Source organism: Chiloscyllium plagiosum, chromosome 28 (assembly GCF_004010195.1).
Source record: "Chiloscyllium plagiosum isolate BGI_BamShark_2017 chromosome 28, ASM401019v2, whole genome shotgun sequence".
NCBI classification, from domain to species: Eukaryota; Metazoa; Chordata; class Chondrichthyes; order Orectolobiformes; family Hemiscylliidae; genus Chiloscyllium; species Chiloscyllium plagiosum.
Window position 1 is genome coordinate 26,844,583 of NC_057737.1, and position 16,077 is coordinate 26,860,659.

The 16,077-nt window shown below is 42.7% G+C and overlaps 1 protein-coding gene across 1 annotated transcript in view; it reads right to left on the reverse strand.

Annotated features, from left to right (window-relative positions):
• Positions 1-3,714: 3,714 nt before the first annotated feature.
• LOC122564216 (lysophosphatidic acid receptor 3-like) overlaps positions 3,715-16,077 on the reverse strand; it is a 28,609-nt gene continuing 16,246 nt past the window's right edge. The window contains exon 2 of the mRNA XM_043718912.1: positions 3,715-4,528. Within this exon, the coding sequence (XP_043574847.1) occupies positions 3,715-4,528 (814 nt within the window). The remainder of the gene's footprint in view (positions 4,529-16,077) is intronic.

The following is a 16,077-nucleotide window of genomic DNA, read 5'->3' on the forward strand; positions in this document are numbered from 1 at the left end:
GCCTGTCAAAGTTGACTTGTAACTCTTTAAAGCAGATTATACCATTTACTTACCTGAGACTATTTTATGCACTACTTATTTCTTTCTCCTTGTACATGCTGAGCTACACCAGTTGAAAGCTCACCCAATGAAATCCCTGCCACTCAAATTTGAGATTAAATTTGCAATAATCAACATTTACAGTTCAATCTCTTTTGATTTTGCTCATGCTAATGTGGAGTGTGGGTTCTGATATTTATTAAAGCTCCACTGCAGCCTAAGAATGACTTCACCACAATACAACCATTTTACTGAAGTAAATGATTGAGGTAGATAATGTTACAAGGAAGCAAGAAATGTCAGTAATGGTTAAAATATAGAGGTTTATGTTCGTCTTGAACTCAAACAACAAAATAAAAAAACTGAAAGAATTATGGATGCTGGAAATCAGAAACGAAAACATTAGTTGCCAGAAAAGGTCTGTAGGCCCGGCAGAATCAGTAGAGAGAAGTCAGAGTTAATGTTTCAGGTACAGTGACCTTTCCTCAGAACTGTTTTTGTTTGTTGCAGCTTGAACAAGGAACCCGGGAAAGAGGTGAAGGTAAGAAAGAAGTAGGAACATCATGAAAGGAGGTAAATATAAAGGCTCTGACCTTCCTGTATTCAATTAGAGTATGTTTTGGCCCGTCCACAATCCATAGCTTTATATGGAATAACCAATTTGACAGCATAGAAATGATAGTGGAGTTGAGGGTAGCAGTGGAGAGCTATAGCACTCGTTCAAAATGTCACAAGTAATTTGGCTAAAGAGACGTTATGGTAGTTATTTCTAACTAATAACTAATTATTTGTTCAAAATTAACTTTTTCCAGAATGACATGTTTTATGCTTGTTAAATAACATTAGTGCTTGGATTACTATATCCACTAACCTACATGAAGAAGGAAAACCAGCAGAAAGTAAGATAACGAGATAGTCCATTGGTCAGATAGTTGATACTTCAATCACAAAAACAAAAATTGCTGGAAAAACTCAACAGGGTTGGCAGGATCTATGGAGAGAAATCAAAATGAACGTTTCGGGGATCCAGTGACAATTCTTCAAACCCTTAGCGTCATTGAACCTGAAATATTAACTGATTTGTCCCCACAGATGCTGCCAGACCTGCTGAGCTTTTCCAGCAATTTCTGCTTTGTTTTTGTTTCTGGTTTCCAGCATCTTTCAGTTTTCTGATATTTCAGTCACTTGTCCTACACGTCAACACCAACTGCATGCCATTGTCCCGTGTATTCCCAATCTACAAACATTCTGTTTAAAATAGGTGTGTTGCGGCATTATTTTTTGCTATACTGGGTGTTTGACTTTGATTAGTGACTCTTTCCAATGGAGATTTGGAAAGAACCCGGGAAACTGCAGCTTGTTCTATGAAAAGAGTAAAGCGAAGATCATTGGAAAGAGAGCGACATCTGGAAAATTCAGGCAAAAGGGAACATTTATTTGTATTTCATCACTACATTTCCTGTGAAAGTTAAGGTACAGGACTAGAAATTCCCATCGCCGGCTATCCGTGGGAGCAGCGCAGATACATCTGGAATCCCAGGTGCAGTAAACCCTGTGTGAATTGTTCAGTAAATGGAAGTTTCCGCTGAATAGTTCCCCTGTATGTGGGAACCCCCCGCCCCACCGCCCCATACCAAACATTTAACATAAGAGAGTTCCGAGCGTTCGGCTTCTATTATACTGCCTACCACCCGAGGCCAACTCCTGGGTAACTATTAAACGGAAGCCTCAACTTACCACCCACTAGCCCAACTCTAGTTAACCAATTCCATTATACCCCTGCAAACTACTGCCCTTGACTAGACTCATTCAACACAACATGGTTCCACACCACCTCCCCCACCCCGCCCCCAGGACCCAATACTCCCCCGGCCCCCTACCACTGAACCCCTCCTTATATCCCCCCCACCACCCCGTTGTCTCCAAATAACCTGCCCAAGCAATTTATTATTTACTTGGCCCTTTACCGACCTGGGACCCTTATACCTGGCCATTTACCCACCTGGCACCCTACTTGCCTGGCCCTTTACCCACCTGGCACGCTTATACCTGACCCTTTACCCACCTGGAATCCTACTTGCTTGGCATCTTACCCAGCTGGCGCCAGCACTATGACCATCTGGCACCCTAACCCTACACTGACCTTTACATATCTGTCCTTTGACAACAGCTGTCAAAGTGCCTAGTTGCGCAGTTGAAGATTAAAATCTGAGACTACGCTGGCTACCGCAGAGGCGGGCGCGGTTTGATGTCCCGACTATCCTCCTCCAGGAATTCCCAGAAACAAATGCAGAGCCCGGTAAGAGTGGAAAAGAAACTGAGCATGACCACTCCTCCGGTGTTTTGAAGCGAATGCAAATCCCCAAAGCGAGCGATAACCTTCTCCTTCGCGCATTGAAGGTGTTTGGTCCTCCACTTCGTCTGAAGAGGAGACACCCGCTGGCAATGAGCTGCTCTATGCCCCCCACCCCCAAATAAATGCAGGAGGCATCAGCCGCGGTGGTGCGATGTGCAGGGGTTCTATTCTGAACAATTCTCACCAAAAGAGGTCTGGACTGTCCAGGAGAAACATGGAGACGCGGACTGCAGGACTGGGATGTATGTATTTAGTGCACACATCTACTGCCTTACAACAGTGGGTTTGTTTTTACAAGCAGACTATCCATAGCAAAGACCACACAAAGAAAAATGAAATACTTTCTGAAATTAATATCAACAATGGCTCCAATATGATCATACAGTGTGGAGGCAGGCCCAACATGTCCACACCAACCCTCCGAAGAGTAACCCACCCACTCCCCTACATTTATCCTAACTCATGAACCTAACCTACACATCCCTGAACACTATGGGCAATTTAACATGGCCAATTCACTTAACCTGCACATTTTCGGACTGTGGGAGGAAACCAGAGCACCTGGAGGAAACCCACGCAGACACGGGGAGAATATGCAAACTGCACACACAGTCACCCGAGGTTGGAATCGTACCTGGCTCTCTGGTGCTGTGAGGCAGCAGTGCTAAACGCTGAGCCACCATGCCACCCCAGCAGATAATTGATCTGCTGTTGGAAACTGGTTAAAAACTGGCAGCTAGGACTGTGACTTATAGTTTCACAGAAAAGCAGCAGAATAGTTGTGTTGTCAAGTTTTGAATATCAATTATTTGATGGAGGTTGCAAAATATGACAACTTTACTGAAAGGAGATCCAGCTGCTTTGTGGAAAGCGGTTGGCACCAGCAGGAGATATAACAAACAATGAGTATTACTTTCAATTACAATCCATTATCTATATCGTGATAGACTTTTCTTTAGGATTCTATACTCTTGCCAAATGGCCCTGGTTTCAGCTTCATTTAAAGACTGAACGAACTAGGGGTGAAGCATGACTTTATCCAGTTCCCGTAAACCTTGGTGAACAATAACAATTGCAATATGATGGCTGCTTTAACCTTTAGATTTAAAAATCGCACAAAAACAGGTTATAGTCCAACAGGTTTATATGAAAGTACCGCACAACACTAGGTTATAATCTGCTGCAGGTATTTCCCAGTCCCGTGTGTCGCTGTCCTTGGTCCTGAAACGCAGCTCCGCTTCCAATTGCGCGGAATCTCTCTCCCGGGAGGCTTTCCTTCTCCAGGGTCAGGTAAGGAAATCCGGGTAACCGCGATAAGTTCATGAATCCCTTACTGTCTGTAAGTGGATGTTGTTATTAACCGGACATCTGAAGGAAACGCCGCTTTTTTCCAATCTGTGAGTATAGACGATGGGATTAACTAAAGAGTTCAGCGTTATCATGATTGCGGTGAGGTTTCTGAAAATGTAAACGTGGATTTGAAGCTCCGAGAGGGAGGAATGATCGAGAGCATCCCAGAGCACACCAGAAAAGAATGGGCAGTAGGAGACCACGGTCATAATCCATATGATCACACTCGTCCTTGCTACACGGGCTTCAGCCACTCTGTACCTGGGACTAACGTGTCCTTGGGCTGCAATGATGCATTTCTGTTTCTTTAAAATGACAATGATGGCAACGTAGGTGACCAGTAAACACGTGAAAGTGAGTACGCAGTTGGGGATGGTGACAAAAACCAAATAATCGATGCAGAGCGGCCGGTAGAGAGCAGACGAGGCTTCGTCTCTGTCCAAACAATTCCAACCCATCAGAGGCAGTCCACCAAACAGGCCAGCCACCAGCCAACTGCCTGTAGCTGCCAGCCCGGTTTGCCAATGGCAGATGGTACACCTGGCTCTCAGACAGTCCGCCACTGTTAGGTAACGCTCAACGCCGATGGCCATCAGATTGTAGACGGTAGACAGGATGGAGATGCCAAGGATTGTGTAGGCATATAGCAACTCCTTCGAGCCGAAAACCGTCTCCTGCGGCTCCTGGATGAACAGCAGCGCGATCCAAAAGGAAGATGAGCTTAACAGGAGGTCGGACAAGGCTAGGCTCCCGAACAGGGTGGAGATGGGTTTGTGCTGATGTCTAGCAGAGATAATGGTGAGGATCACCGAACAGTTACAAACCACGGAAACTAGATTGATAGCTAACTGCGGGATTCCTAACGACAGGACTAACCAGGAGCTCCAGGTCACAGACGTATTGCCGTGTCCCAACGAACTATTGAAGAGCGGGTTCATGTTGCTGAGTGTCCGGGAGTTCAGCTAGTAATATCCAGGATCATTAAATCACACTCCGCAAACCGTGCTTCAGTGGATGAGTCGATATTTCATTGTCCACCTCGGTCTGAAGGAATCGGAAGGAAGAGGGCAGAGAATAGAATTTCCTTTCCCAGTCTCCTCCGTGTGGCTAACTAAATCCTCAGCACCGTTTGTCTGATTTTCATGTGGACGGTGGAAGCTTCATTGTGTGGCAGCTGAACATACCCTCCCTAAAGTGAACAGCACCTGCTCAGGATCTCTCCAGAGTTGGGAGGAGTTGAGATTGTACAAGGCAGGGAGTGTATTTCAACAGCTATACCCTCCTCACGAGTTGGTCCGTGGCATTAATGATTAACAGACAGTTAGACATTGGAAAACATATTTTTCTGAAAGTGTAGTTTGCTTATTGGAGTAATGATGCATCTCTGAGTGAAATGTTGACTTTGATGTATACAAATTTGCATGCAAAAATCGAATTATAAATCTAAATGTAGCGTTAGATTTTGCTCTAGTTTTCAGCAGTGTTCCCATATAAACACAGATGTGCACAAATCTTCCACTACAATTCATCAACTGCCTACAAATATAAACACACCCTATATAGACAAACTCAAAGATATCCATTAACAGGAACAGTGCTTGCATGCCCAATTCCAAACTTCCAATGAACTTTCATTTTTAAGACTGGGCAACAAAAAAAAATCTTGAGGGTCACCTCCCCCTTCTTTTGCTGATTCGCACCACACCCCTGTTTTAAGGGTGACAAAGACTTTCCAGTCTGTTGTGAGTCAATGCCATTTCTTAAACACAATCAAAAGTGTACTATTAGATTGACTGGGTAATTCTAAAACAAAGGCACTATCTGCAATCATCAGAGGTATTAGCCCACAGTTTAGGAATATGTAAAGAACAAGAACACCCCAGCTTATTTGAAAAGAAAACTTTGAACTAAGGAGAAGTCATTTGAGGTAGCTTTATTGTCTTTGTATGTTTAAAAGATCAGCTAAATGCTGTTTACTGGCAGTTCTACTGAACATATCACTCCAGGCAGTCTTTCAGACATATTTAGATGCAAGTTGCAAGGAAGCAGATGAGCACCTGTGAGGCAATCTCCTAGGAATTTGACTACAAAAGATCTCACAACATGCTGTCAACTCTTCACTTTAGAAAACCTTCACAGTAATGCATCAGAACCATCTAAGAAACTATAGGTCTGCCATGTGTGAGACTGGAAATCATAAATCAGAGCCTGAAATAATCAGAATATGTACAAGTGCAATACCATCACTTCTTTTTTTGTCTTAGTGTGTAATAGTGTATGAATAGGAATTTGTGACATACATTACACAGATCTATACATCCCAAGCAAAATACATACATGTACTCAGACATAAATAATTGTTATAAGGGTTTTTTAAAATGTCTCAGTCCCTGAAAAAATCTTTGTTAAAAGTACTTCATAATCCTACCTCTCTCCTTACTTTTAAAAGCTTCCTAATATATGCATCTGAGTCCTTTATGTCAATCTTCTCCTCATCTCAACTTTTTTCTCTGTATGCTATGTACATTCCTCCATTTAAAGACCACGAACAAAAGAATTATGTGATGAATGCCATGCAAGTGTAAGCTACTGATATATAAAATAATTTGGAGGATTATTGTCCTGCTTTTTGTCTCTCCCCCATTCTAAGATGCTCTCTTTGCTTCTGATCATGCTTCGTTTGTGGAACGAGTGGAATGAGAATTGCCACTGCTAAATCACTGCCCACATTTTAGTGTGGATGAAATGGAAGTCCATGAATCAGAATGCAATTTATGCTTGTGCTACAGAAATTCTGCTTCTGGTTCAGATGACCCAGGTGTACATTATAAGAAGTTCTTAGTTTGAGTCTGAAGTCCATAATCAAACTGTCAAATGGATTTATGAGCAACTCCATACCAACATGTCACTGACAAACTTGCAAAGAGGTAAACTTTTTATTAATTTTTTTTAGTTTGTTTACACAAGTAGACAAAAGTAAATTGCTGCAAATGGTAGAAATCTGAAGTAGAGACAGTAAAACTGTAAACAATCAGCAGGTCAGACAGTATTTATGGAAAGGCAAAAGAGATTTGTAAAAGTCTGAAATAAGATTTGAAATATATTCCTGTTTCCCTCTCCATAGATGTGTGTGTCTGACTTGCTGAGGATCTCTGGAATTTTCTGTTTGTACACATGAAGCTTTATAAATAATTGCTTGATGGCACAGAATTTACATATTACTCAAAGGAGACAAGATATCAAAGCATTTTTTTACACGTATCAGGACTAAGACTCAAAAAAATACTTGAAGAAAGGGTGACCGATTTATTTTTTTTTTCTTTTTTTTTTCTTTTTTTTTCTTTTAACCCCCACACTACCGCCTAAGTGCGGTAGTGCTTATTTTATCCCCAGCACCCATGTTGTGTGTGTGCAGGTGTGAGACACAGTGGAAGACACAAAGTGCCCGAATCTTTATTCAATTTCCACCACCAGGAAGATAGGAAAACACCCGGGTGGCCAGTGACAAACACTGCCCTTCACATCAAAGGGAGGGTGACCGATTTATAGAACAAAGAAAAGGGAGCTGATTGGTTTGGCCATTGTTGACATGGACTGCAGCAAGAACAATTAACTGTCAATCTTAGTTTTCAGACCAAACAGATAGATTCTGATTGGTTGTGGTGCTGCAATAGGAATACAATTAAGAATGGCAGTCAACATGATCCCTGTTGTTTAAGAAAAAATATGCAAATCCTTTTGCTTATATAAAACAGTGTTCTGTGTGTTCATACATCTAGCGACTAACACACTAGGAGCCTGACTAATACTTCTAAATTGGCTTCTGCTGTAATTCGTAGCACAGGTTTACAAGCATGGGGTGCTTGAACATGATCAGCAAGCTATCTGCTGCACATATTCAATGGAACACATTATAGAGTCATAGAGATGTACATCACGGAAACAGACTCTTCAGTCCAACTTGTCCATGCCGACCAGATATCCAAAATTAACCTAGTCCCATTTGCCAACATTTGGCCTATATCCCTCCAAACCCATCTGATTCACATACCCATCCAGGTGTCTTTTACATGTTGTCATTGTACCAGCCTCCCTCCATCACTTCCTCTGGCAGCTCATTCCATACATGTACCACCTCCTGCATGAAAAAGTTGCCCCTTAGGTCCCTTTTAAATTTTTTCCCTCTCACCCTAAACCTATGCCCTCTAGCTCTGGACTCCTCCACCCCAGGGAAAAGACCTTGTCTATTTATCCTATCCTTGCTCCTCATGATTTTATAAACCTCTATAAGATCACTCCTTGGCCTCTGATGCTCCAGGGAAAACAGCCTCAGCCTACTCAGCCTCAGCCTTTGACTCAATCCCTCCAGCCCTGGCAACATCCTTGTTAATCTTTGATGTGGTCTGCCATTCACTAGGACATGCAGCTTACATATCTGGCATCACATTGGCACTGAAGCTCATTTCTCACATTACTGAATTCCCTGTATGCAAAATATATTTTTGGCTTGATGTCAGCATTGTGTTGGCATCATGAAAACACTCTGAGTTTACTGCAAAGTGAAATAGGTCTAACCAGTTTGATGCCATCTTTCCAATGCACCTTGAGATTGTTGGTGATAAGTAGAAAATGGAAATTATTCTATTCTTAACCAATTCATTGTATTTTTGTGTATTAAATTTGAAAATTGATCTGATTGTATTTCCTTTGGTACCCTTATCTTCAGCATTGAACTAACTTTTCCACTACCATTTTTACAGCAATGTTTTTCCCCTGAAAAGCATTAATTAAGGAAATCTTGATGAAACATCATAACTGTGAAGTCATACATTTTAGTAGGAGTAACAGCAAAATGGATTATTACTTGAATGATAAAACGTTGCAGCATGCTGCTGTGCAGAGGGCCTTGAGTGTCCTTGTGCATGAATTGCAGAGGTTGGTGTGCAGGTACACAAGTAATTAGGAAGGCAAATGGAATTTTGTCCTTCATTGCTAAAGAGGTTGAGTTTAAAAGCAGAGAGGTAATGTTAGAGCTGTACAAGGTGCTGGTGAGGCCACATCTGGAGTACTGTGTGCAGATTTAATCTCCTTACTTATGAAAGGATGTACTGGCACTGGAGGGGGTGCAGAGGAGGTTCACTAGGTTGATTCTGGAGTTGAGGGGGTTGGCTTATGAGGAGATGCTCAGTAGATTGGGATTATATTCATTGTAATTCAGAAGAATGAGGGGGGATCTTATTGAAACATATTAAATAGAAAGAGTTGGGATGTTTCCACTGGTAGGTGAAATTAGGACAAGAGGGCATGGCCTTAAGATTAGAAGAAGCAGGTTTAGAACTGAACTGAGAAGGAACTTCTTCACTCAGAGGGTTGTTAATCTATGGAATTCTTTGCCCAGGGCAGTAATTGATGCTACTTCGGTAATCATTTTTCAAGCTAAGGTAGATAGTTTATTGAAAAATAAAGGAATGAAGGAATATGGTGAAAAATCTGGGTAAGCGGAGCTGAGTCCATGAAAAGATTAGCCATTGAGTGGCGGAGCAGGCTCGAAGGGCCGGACGGCCTACTCCTGCTCCGAGTTCTATCCTGTAACATCTATTATTGTTAAAACATATGGATGCTCATTATTGGTTTTAGGTAGGAGTTCTACACAATCTGGTCAGACCTAGTTGAATGGTTCAGAAGCTGGTATTGGGATTGAGAGTGACGGTTGGAGTTCCCCACTACCTATCATGTACAGTATGTGCAAAATGAGCGTATTTTTATGTCGTCCTGGCTTATAGCAATGTTTCAGTATTTTATGTTTTCCTAATACCTAAGTGCCCTGCCACTGGAATATTGTGAGCAGAGCAACAATTTACTACACAAATAATAAATAAAAGCAAGCTATCTAAATATATAACTCAGTTAGAAAGCTATTAAAACATGCAACCCATTTCCCAATAGAATTCATTTATAGAGATTCTAAGCTAGAGAAATTATATCCCATCTTGCAAATCCTTATGGTTCCACTTAATTGACCCTTGACAGTTTCTTTGTCATGGAGAATGGAGACAATTTGCTAAGTCTTTCCCAAATCGGCCCTACATGTTCTTTTCCATGACTCTGTGAGGCAGATTTCCTCAGTTCTAATAACCTACAGATTTCTATTCAAACTATCCTGGTTTGGAAGTAGCACAACCTAAATGTTTCTACTGAGATAACCTATTTCCTAACCAGTCCTCACCCCAGTGAGAAAAGAGAGAAAACTGAATTTGCTTGTGACCCCAGTACAATCTTCTCTGAGTGACCTTTAAAAGGTTCAATCGCTGGGTTTTCTTAACTAACATCAATTTTTGATTATTCTGAAATGAAAACACACTGATAGCATTTAATGTTTATCTACCCATGGTAAACCGCCACCAAATAAATAAAGGGTCACTTGACCTGAAACGTTAACTCTGATTTATCTCCACACATGATGCCAGACCTGCTGAGCTCTTCCAGCAGTATCAGTTTGTGTTCCTGATTTACAGCTTTTGCAGTTCGTCCAGGTTTTTTTTTTCATCGAATAAACCCATTTTATTAACATTGTAGGGGTCCACAGCTATTTCTCTCAATACAGAATGGAGACTCTTCTGGATGGACTTTTTTTAAAGAAACCCCTTTGTGGGGAGATCCAAGATGGTGGAGTCCTGTTAGGATCGTGTTTGCTGGGCTCCGTGCTGCAACACTGACCCAACAGAGACAGGACCCATCCCTAACACTTTACTGTGAGTAAAAACACAATAAAGGAGCTAGAAACCTGAAAAAATTCAACTTGCCTTTGCCCTTGCAGCTGGAGGATGCCGAAGAAAGGAGGAAGCTCACCCGGGGCAGGGTCCACGGCCCAGCCCTCTGAAGCAGTGGGCTCGCTTACTCACCAGACCCTGGATGAGGGGCTGGCCAAATCTCACGAGGTCCTGGGGAGGCAGATCCAGGAAAAAAATTGAGGAGAAGCTATCTCCTGTATCTACTATGCTGCGAGACCTGGGAAAAAGGACCTTTGAGCTAGAGAGTTGGGCTGCAGGGGTAGAGGCAGAGACCGACTCCTCCAAAGGCTGGATTGAAGCCCTGGAAACACAGGTCCAGGGTATGTTGGCTATAGAAGACAATCTCGAAAATAGAGGCGGAAGAAAGAACCTGCAGGTTGTTGGTATACCGGAGGGGACGGAAGGTGAGTGGCTGGTGGAGTTGTTCGAGAAGTGGTTCCCGGAGTTCCTTGGTTTGGGGGTTGAGAAGGGAAGGCTAACAGTTGAAAGAGCCTACCGGATTGTGGCACAAAAGCCAGGTATGGATCAGCGCCCACACCCTGTCCTAGTGAGGTTTCATCATTATAAAGACCAGCAGAGGGTCATGGAAGCCTCTAGAGCCCAGGGGAGGGATGTGAGGGCATTGGTATGTGATGGCTCCAAGGTCATTTTTTTTAAGACATCGGCGGCAGTGGTCTGGAAAAGGAAGTCCTACAATGGCGTCAAGATGAGATTGTGAGAACTTGGGATCCAGTATTCTTTAAGATATCCAGCAGTGCTTTAGGTCAATCATAATGGATCAGCGAAGAACTTTGTGGACATGTCAAACAGCTGAATCGGCATCAAAAACAGACTGTTCAGGTTTGGTCTTCTTTAAAAAGGACTTGGTGGAGTCTCCTTTCTGGTAATAAGTTGCATGAAATGATGTCCAGGATGGATAGAGTATTTATCTTTAATCTCTAAGTTATGTTAAGGGATGGGTGACATATTTATTTTTATTTTACTTGTTTATAGTACGAACCTTGCCTTTCGGTGTTTTTTTTCTCTACCAGGTGGTCGGTGTATGTGGTGCAACCCAAGCTGGTAGGGAGTTGAGAGAGTGGTTGGGATGATTAGTAGGGTTGTAGGATGTGTAGGTCCCCCCTTTGAATGGGGGGTAAATTCCTCCAAACAGTGCCTTTGACTATCTTTTGTTTTTTCGGTTTTTGCTGCACATAGTTTTTGTAAGTTTTGCAGATTTGTTGGCAGTAGTTATTTTAGCTGAAAATGTGTTGCTGGAAAAGCGCTGCAGGTCAGACAGCATCCAAGGAGCAGGAGAATTGACGTTTCGGGCATGAGCCCTTCTTCAGGACTCTCCTCATTCCTGAAGAAGGGCTTATGCCCGAAACGTCGATTCTCCTGTTCCTTGGATGCTGCCTGACCTGCTGCGCTTTTCCAGTAACACATTTTCAGCTCTGATCTCCAGCATCTGCAGTCCTCACTTTCTCCTTGAAGTAGTTATTTTAATCTGTGTAGTTTTTGTGTTTTGTGGATCCTTTTGCATTAAAGCTCAGCGATCTGTAGTTCGGGTTCTTCCTCTCTGGAGTCTAAATGTTGCTGTAGAGAGTTAGGGCTAAGGATGTTTTTAAGTGGTGCACCTGGAGTATTAAGGGGAGTCATTCACCCGTCAAGAAGAAGAAGGTATTTTTCAGCCTGAAAGGAAGAGGGTGGATGTTGCCTTATTACAAGAAATATGCTTGGATGATGCAGAGCATTTGAAGCTACAACAGAATGGGAATGAACAGGTTAATTTTTCATCATTCAATACGAGGAGTAGGGGGTGGCCATTTAAGTTATTAGAGCGCATTAAAGACACACATGGGAGATTTATAATCCTTAAAGCTTTGATACATGGGGAAGAACACGGGATCTTAAATGTTTACTGTCCCCCAGCCCATCCCCAAAATTCTTGACAGACGCACTTTCTAGACTGGTTAACCTTGCATCTTAACATAACATCGTAGGAGGGGATTTCAATTGCCTCATTGACCCTACGGTAGACAGATTTCTCAAAGGCCCGTCGATATCCTCTTTGCAACCTGAACAGCTAAGGGATCTGTGTGCTGAATTGGGGTTGGCAGATGTTTGGAGGCACCTTCACCATGCTGACAAGGACTTCACATTCTTTTTGAACCCACATAAATGCCATACCAGGACTGATCTTTTTCTGACCCCTGCAGCACATCCGGGCTCGGTGGGATCATGATCATGTACAATTGGCAATATCACTATTTTCGAACATGCCCCAATGTATTTAATCGTTAAGGATATGGTGGTGGGACCCATTCATCCTCAAGGATAGCAAGTTTATAGAATTCTTTTCTACTGAGTTCAGGGCTTTATTAGATATTAATTCAGACTCAGCCAGTAACCCATCCATCCTTTGGGAAACAGCTAAAGCTTGTGCTAGGGGATTGGTTATTCCCTATTCAGCCAGTAAGAAGCAACGGACTGGTGAGCAGCAACGCTTGCTTGAGACATGGCTGAAAGTAGCTGAAAAAGCATAATTTGACAGGTCCTGACTGGTTAAACTGCAGAGGATCACGGTGCTCCAGTCTATGCTGAACTCCATGCTCACACGGACAAGCAAGAAGGAGCTTGTATTTGCAAGTCAAAGGCTTAGTGAGTTTTGAGAAGATTTGTAGCTCAGGTTGAGGTTTTGGATGTAGGTTTGCTCGCTGAGCTGCAAGGTTCATTTCCAGATGTTTCGTTACCCTAGTAGGTAACATCTTCAGTGGGCCTCAGGCGAAGCAATGCTGAAACTTCCTGCTTTCTATTTATACGTTTGGGTTTCTTTGAGTTGGAGATGTCATTTCCTGTGGTGATGTTATTTCCTGTGGTGAAGTCACTTCTTATTCCTTTTTCTCAGGGGGTGGTAGATGGGGTCTAACTCGATGTGTTTGTTGATAGAGTTCCGGTTGAAATGCCATGCTTCTAGGAATTCTCATGCATGTCTTTGTTTGGTTTATCCTAGGATGGATGTGTTGTCCCAGTCGAAGTGGTGTCCTTCCTCATCTGTATGAGAGGATACTAGTGAGAGAGGGTCATGTCTTTTTGTGGTTAGTTGGTGTTCATGTATCCTGGTGGCTAGTTTTCTGCCTGTTTGTCCAATGTAGTGTTTGTTACAGTCCTTGCATGGTATTTTGTAAATGACATTAGTTTTGCTCGTTGTCTGTATAGGATCTTTCAAGTTCATTAGCTGCTGTTTTAGTGTGTTGGTGGGTTTGTGGGCTACCATGATGCCCAGGGGTCTAAGTAATCTGGCAGTCATTTCCAAGATGTCTTTGATGTAGGGGAGAGTGGCTAGAGTTTCTGGACGTGTTTTGTCTGCTTGTTTGGGTTTGTTGCTGAGAACTCGGTGGTCTGTGTTCATTGGGTACCCATTCTTTTTGAATATACGGTATAGGTGATTTTCCTCTGCTCTGCGTAGTTCCTCTGTGCTGCAGTGTGTGTTGGCTCATTGAAATAATGTTCTGATGCAGCTTCATTCATGGGTGTTGGGATGATTGCTTCTGTCGTTCAATATTTGGTCCGTATGTGTTGTTTTCCTGTAGACACTGGTTTGAAGTTCCCCATTGGCTATTCACTCTACTGTGACATCTAGGAATGGCAGTTTGTTGTTGTTTTCCTCCTCTTTAGTTAATTTTATGCCAGAAAGGGTATTATTGTGTATTGAGTGTGTTCCCTTCCTTTTTTCTGCTTAATGTTGGTGCGATTACCTGTCTGATGGTTTGCTGGGTTTCTTCTGTGAGTTAGTTGTCTTTTAGTGTTGTTTCTAATGCTGCTAAGAACTCTTTCTTGTCCGCATCCTGGCATTTAATTTAATGCTCTTACTAAGACGGCTTTTTCCGTGTCTATTAAGGCTCGGTCAGATAAATTTTTTATCCATGCTTCTGTGTTGTCAGTGTTGTTACTTTGTGTAAGTTTGTCTAGTTTTTTTCCGCAGGTCTAGTTTTTTAATTTTCTGTGTTTGTCGCTGTCTAATATCTATGGCTTGTTGTACTGTGTCTATCCATTCATCGTCTGTTGCATGACTGAGTAAAGATTTTTGATGAAAAATTTCATGGTTGTATTTACGGAATCTGTTATGGGCATCTTTAATCATTTCTTTAAGCATCCTGTGGCCATTTTGCTCTGCTATTCTTATGGCTAGTGGGGTGTTAAGGGGAGGTTTGTATTTTAGGCATTTAGGTAGTACCTGTTTCCTGTTTCAAAGACTGTTTGCGCATGGGAGTAAGCCGAGCAAATAGCTAGCATAACTTGCTAGGAAAAAAAGTGCCTCACCAAGCCATTACCTCGATTGGAGAGGACACTGAAAATTTGATGTATGATTCTAAAAGGATTAATGCAGCATTCTGGAAATTTTACTCTGAATTATACCAATCTGAAAACTGTGAGAGTGGGTGGGTTAGGATGGAATCTTTTTTTTAAGAATTTGGACCTACTGGGAGTGATCCCTGAACAAGAGTCTTTCCTCAATGCCCCATTGTTAGAGCAAAAGGTGCAGGAGGCTGTAAGGCAGCTCCAGAATGGGAAGATGCCGGATCCTGACGGGCTCCCCAGTGAGTTCTATAAGGAATTTATAAATATACTGTCAGGGCCAATGCTTAGTATGTTTAATGACTCACATAGTTGTGGCCTCCACCCACCAGCTCTAAGAGAGGCAAGCATCTCTCTCATTCTTAAAAAAGGGAAGGCCCTGGAGGACTGTGCTTCCTGTAGGCCCATTTCACTCCTGAGTGTCGACTTCAAAATCCTATCCAAGACTCTGGCATTAAGGCTAGAAACTGTACTGCCCTCCATTAAGGAGGACCAGAGGGGGTTCATAAAAGGTCGTAGATCGATAGATAATGTCAGGAGATTACCTAACATGATCCAAGTAAGTCACCAGGGATTGGTGATCTCCTTAGATGAGGAAAAGGCATTTGACAGGGTTGCGTGGCCATATCTTTTTCATACTTTGAAGCGGTTTGGTCTGGGAGAGACCTTCATCGGGTGGGTGGGGGTTTTGTATAATGATCCTCTTGCCATTGAGGGTGTTGCGTGCTGAGGGAAATGATCAAGCAATTTTAATATCGGTAAGGGCAGTCAACAGGGCTGTCCCTTATCACCGTTGCTTTTCACATTGGTGATCAAACCACTGGCGGAGGCAATACATAGGGATCCCATTATAACCGCTCAAGAAGTAGGGACGAAGTCACAGAAGATCATATTGTATGCGGATGATGTTCTTGTCTTCTTATCAAACCCAGCGGTCTCAGTGTCACACCTGATACAATGCATCAATCTATTTGGTGGCTTCTTGAGTTATAAGATCAATTTTGTGAAGTCATGGGTGGTCTCCCGAGGGTGCCTGATCCTGAGGGAGGATCTCGGTTCCCCTTTAGATAGTCGCAGGAGGGCTTTCTTTACTTAGGTATATTTATTACTCCCATTTTTGATCAGCTATTTAAAGCAGTCTTGGACAGGGTTTAGGTAGGTGGGGTGGGTGAGGGGGCAGTGTTTGACGGGTTTCGGTGGGTG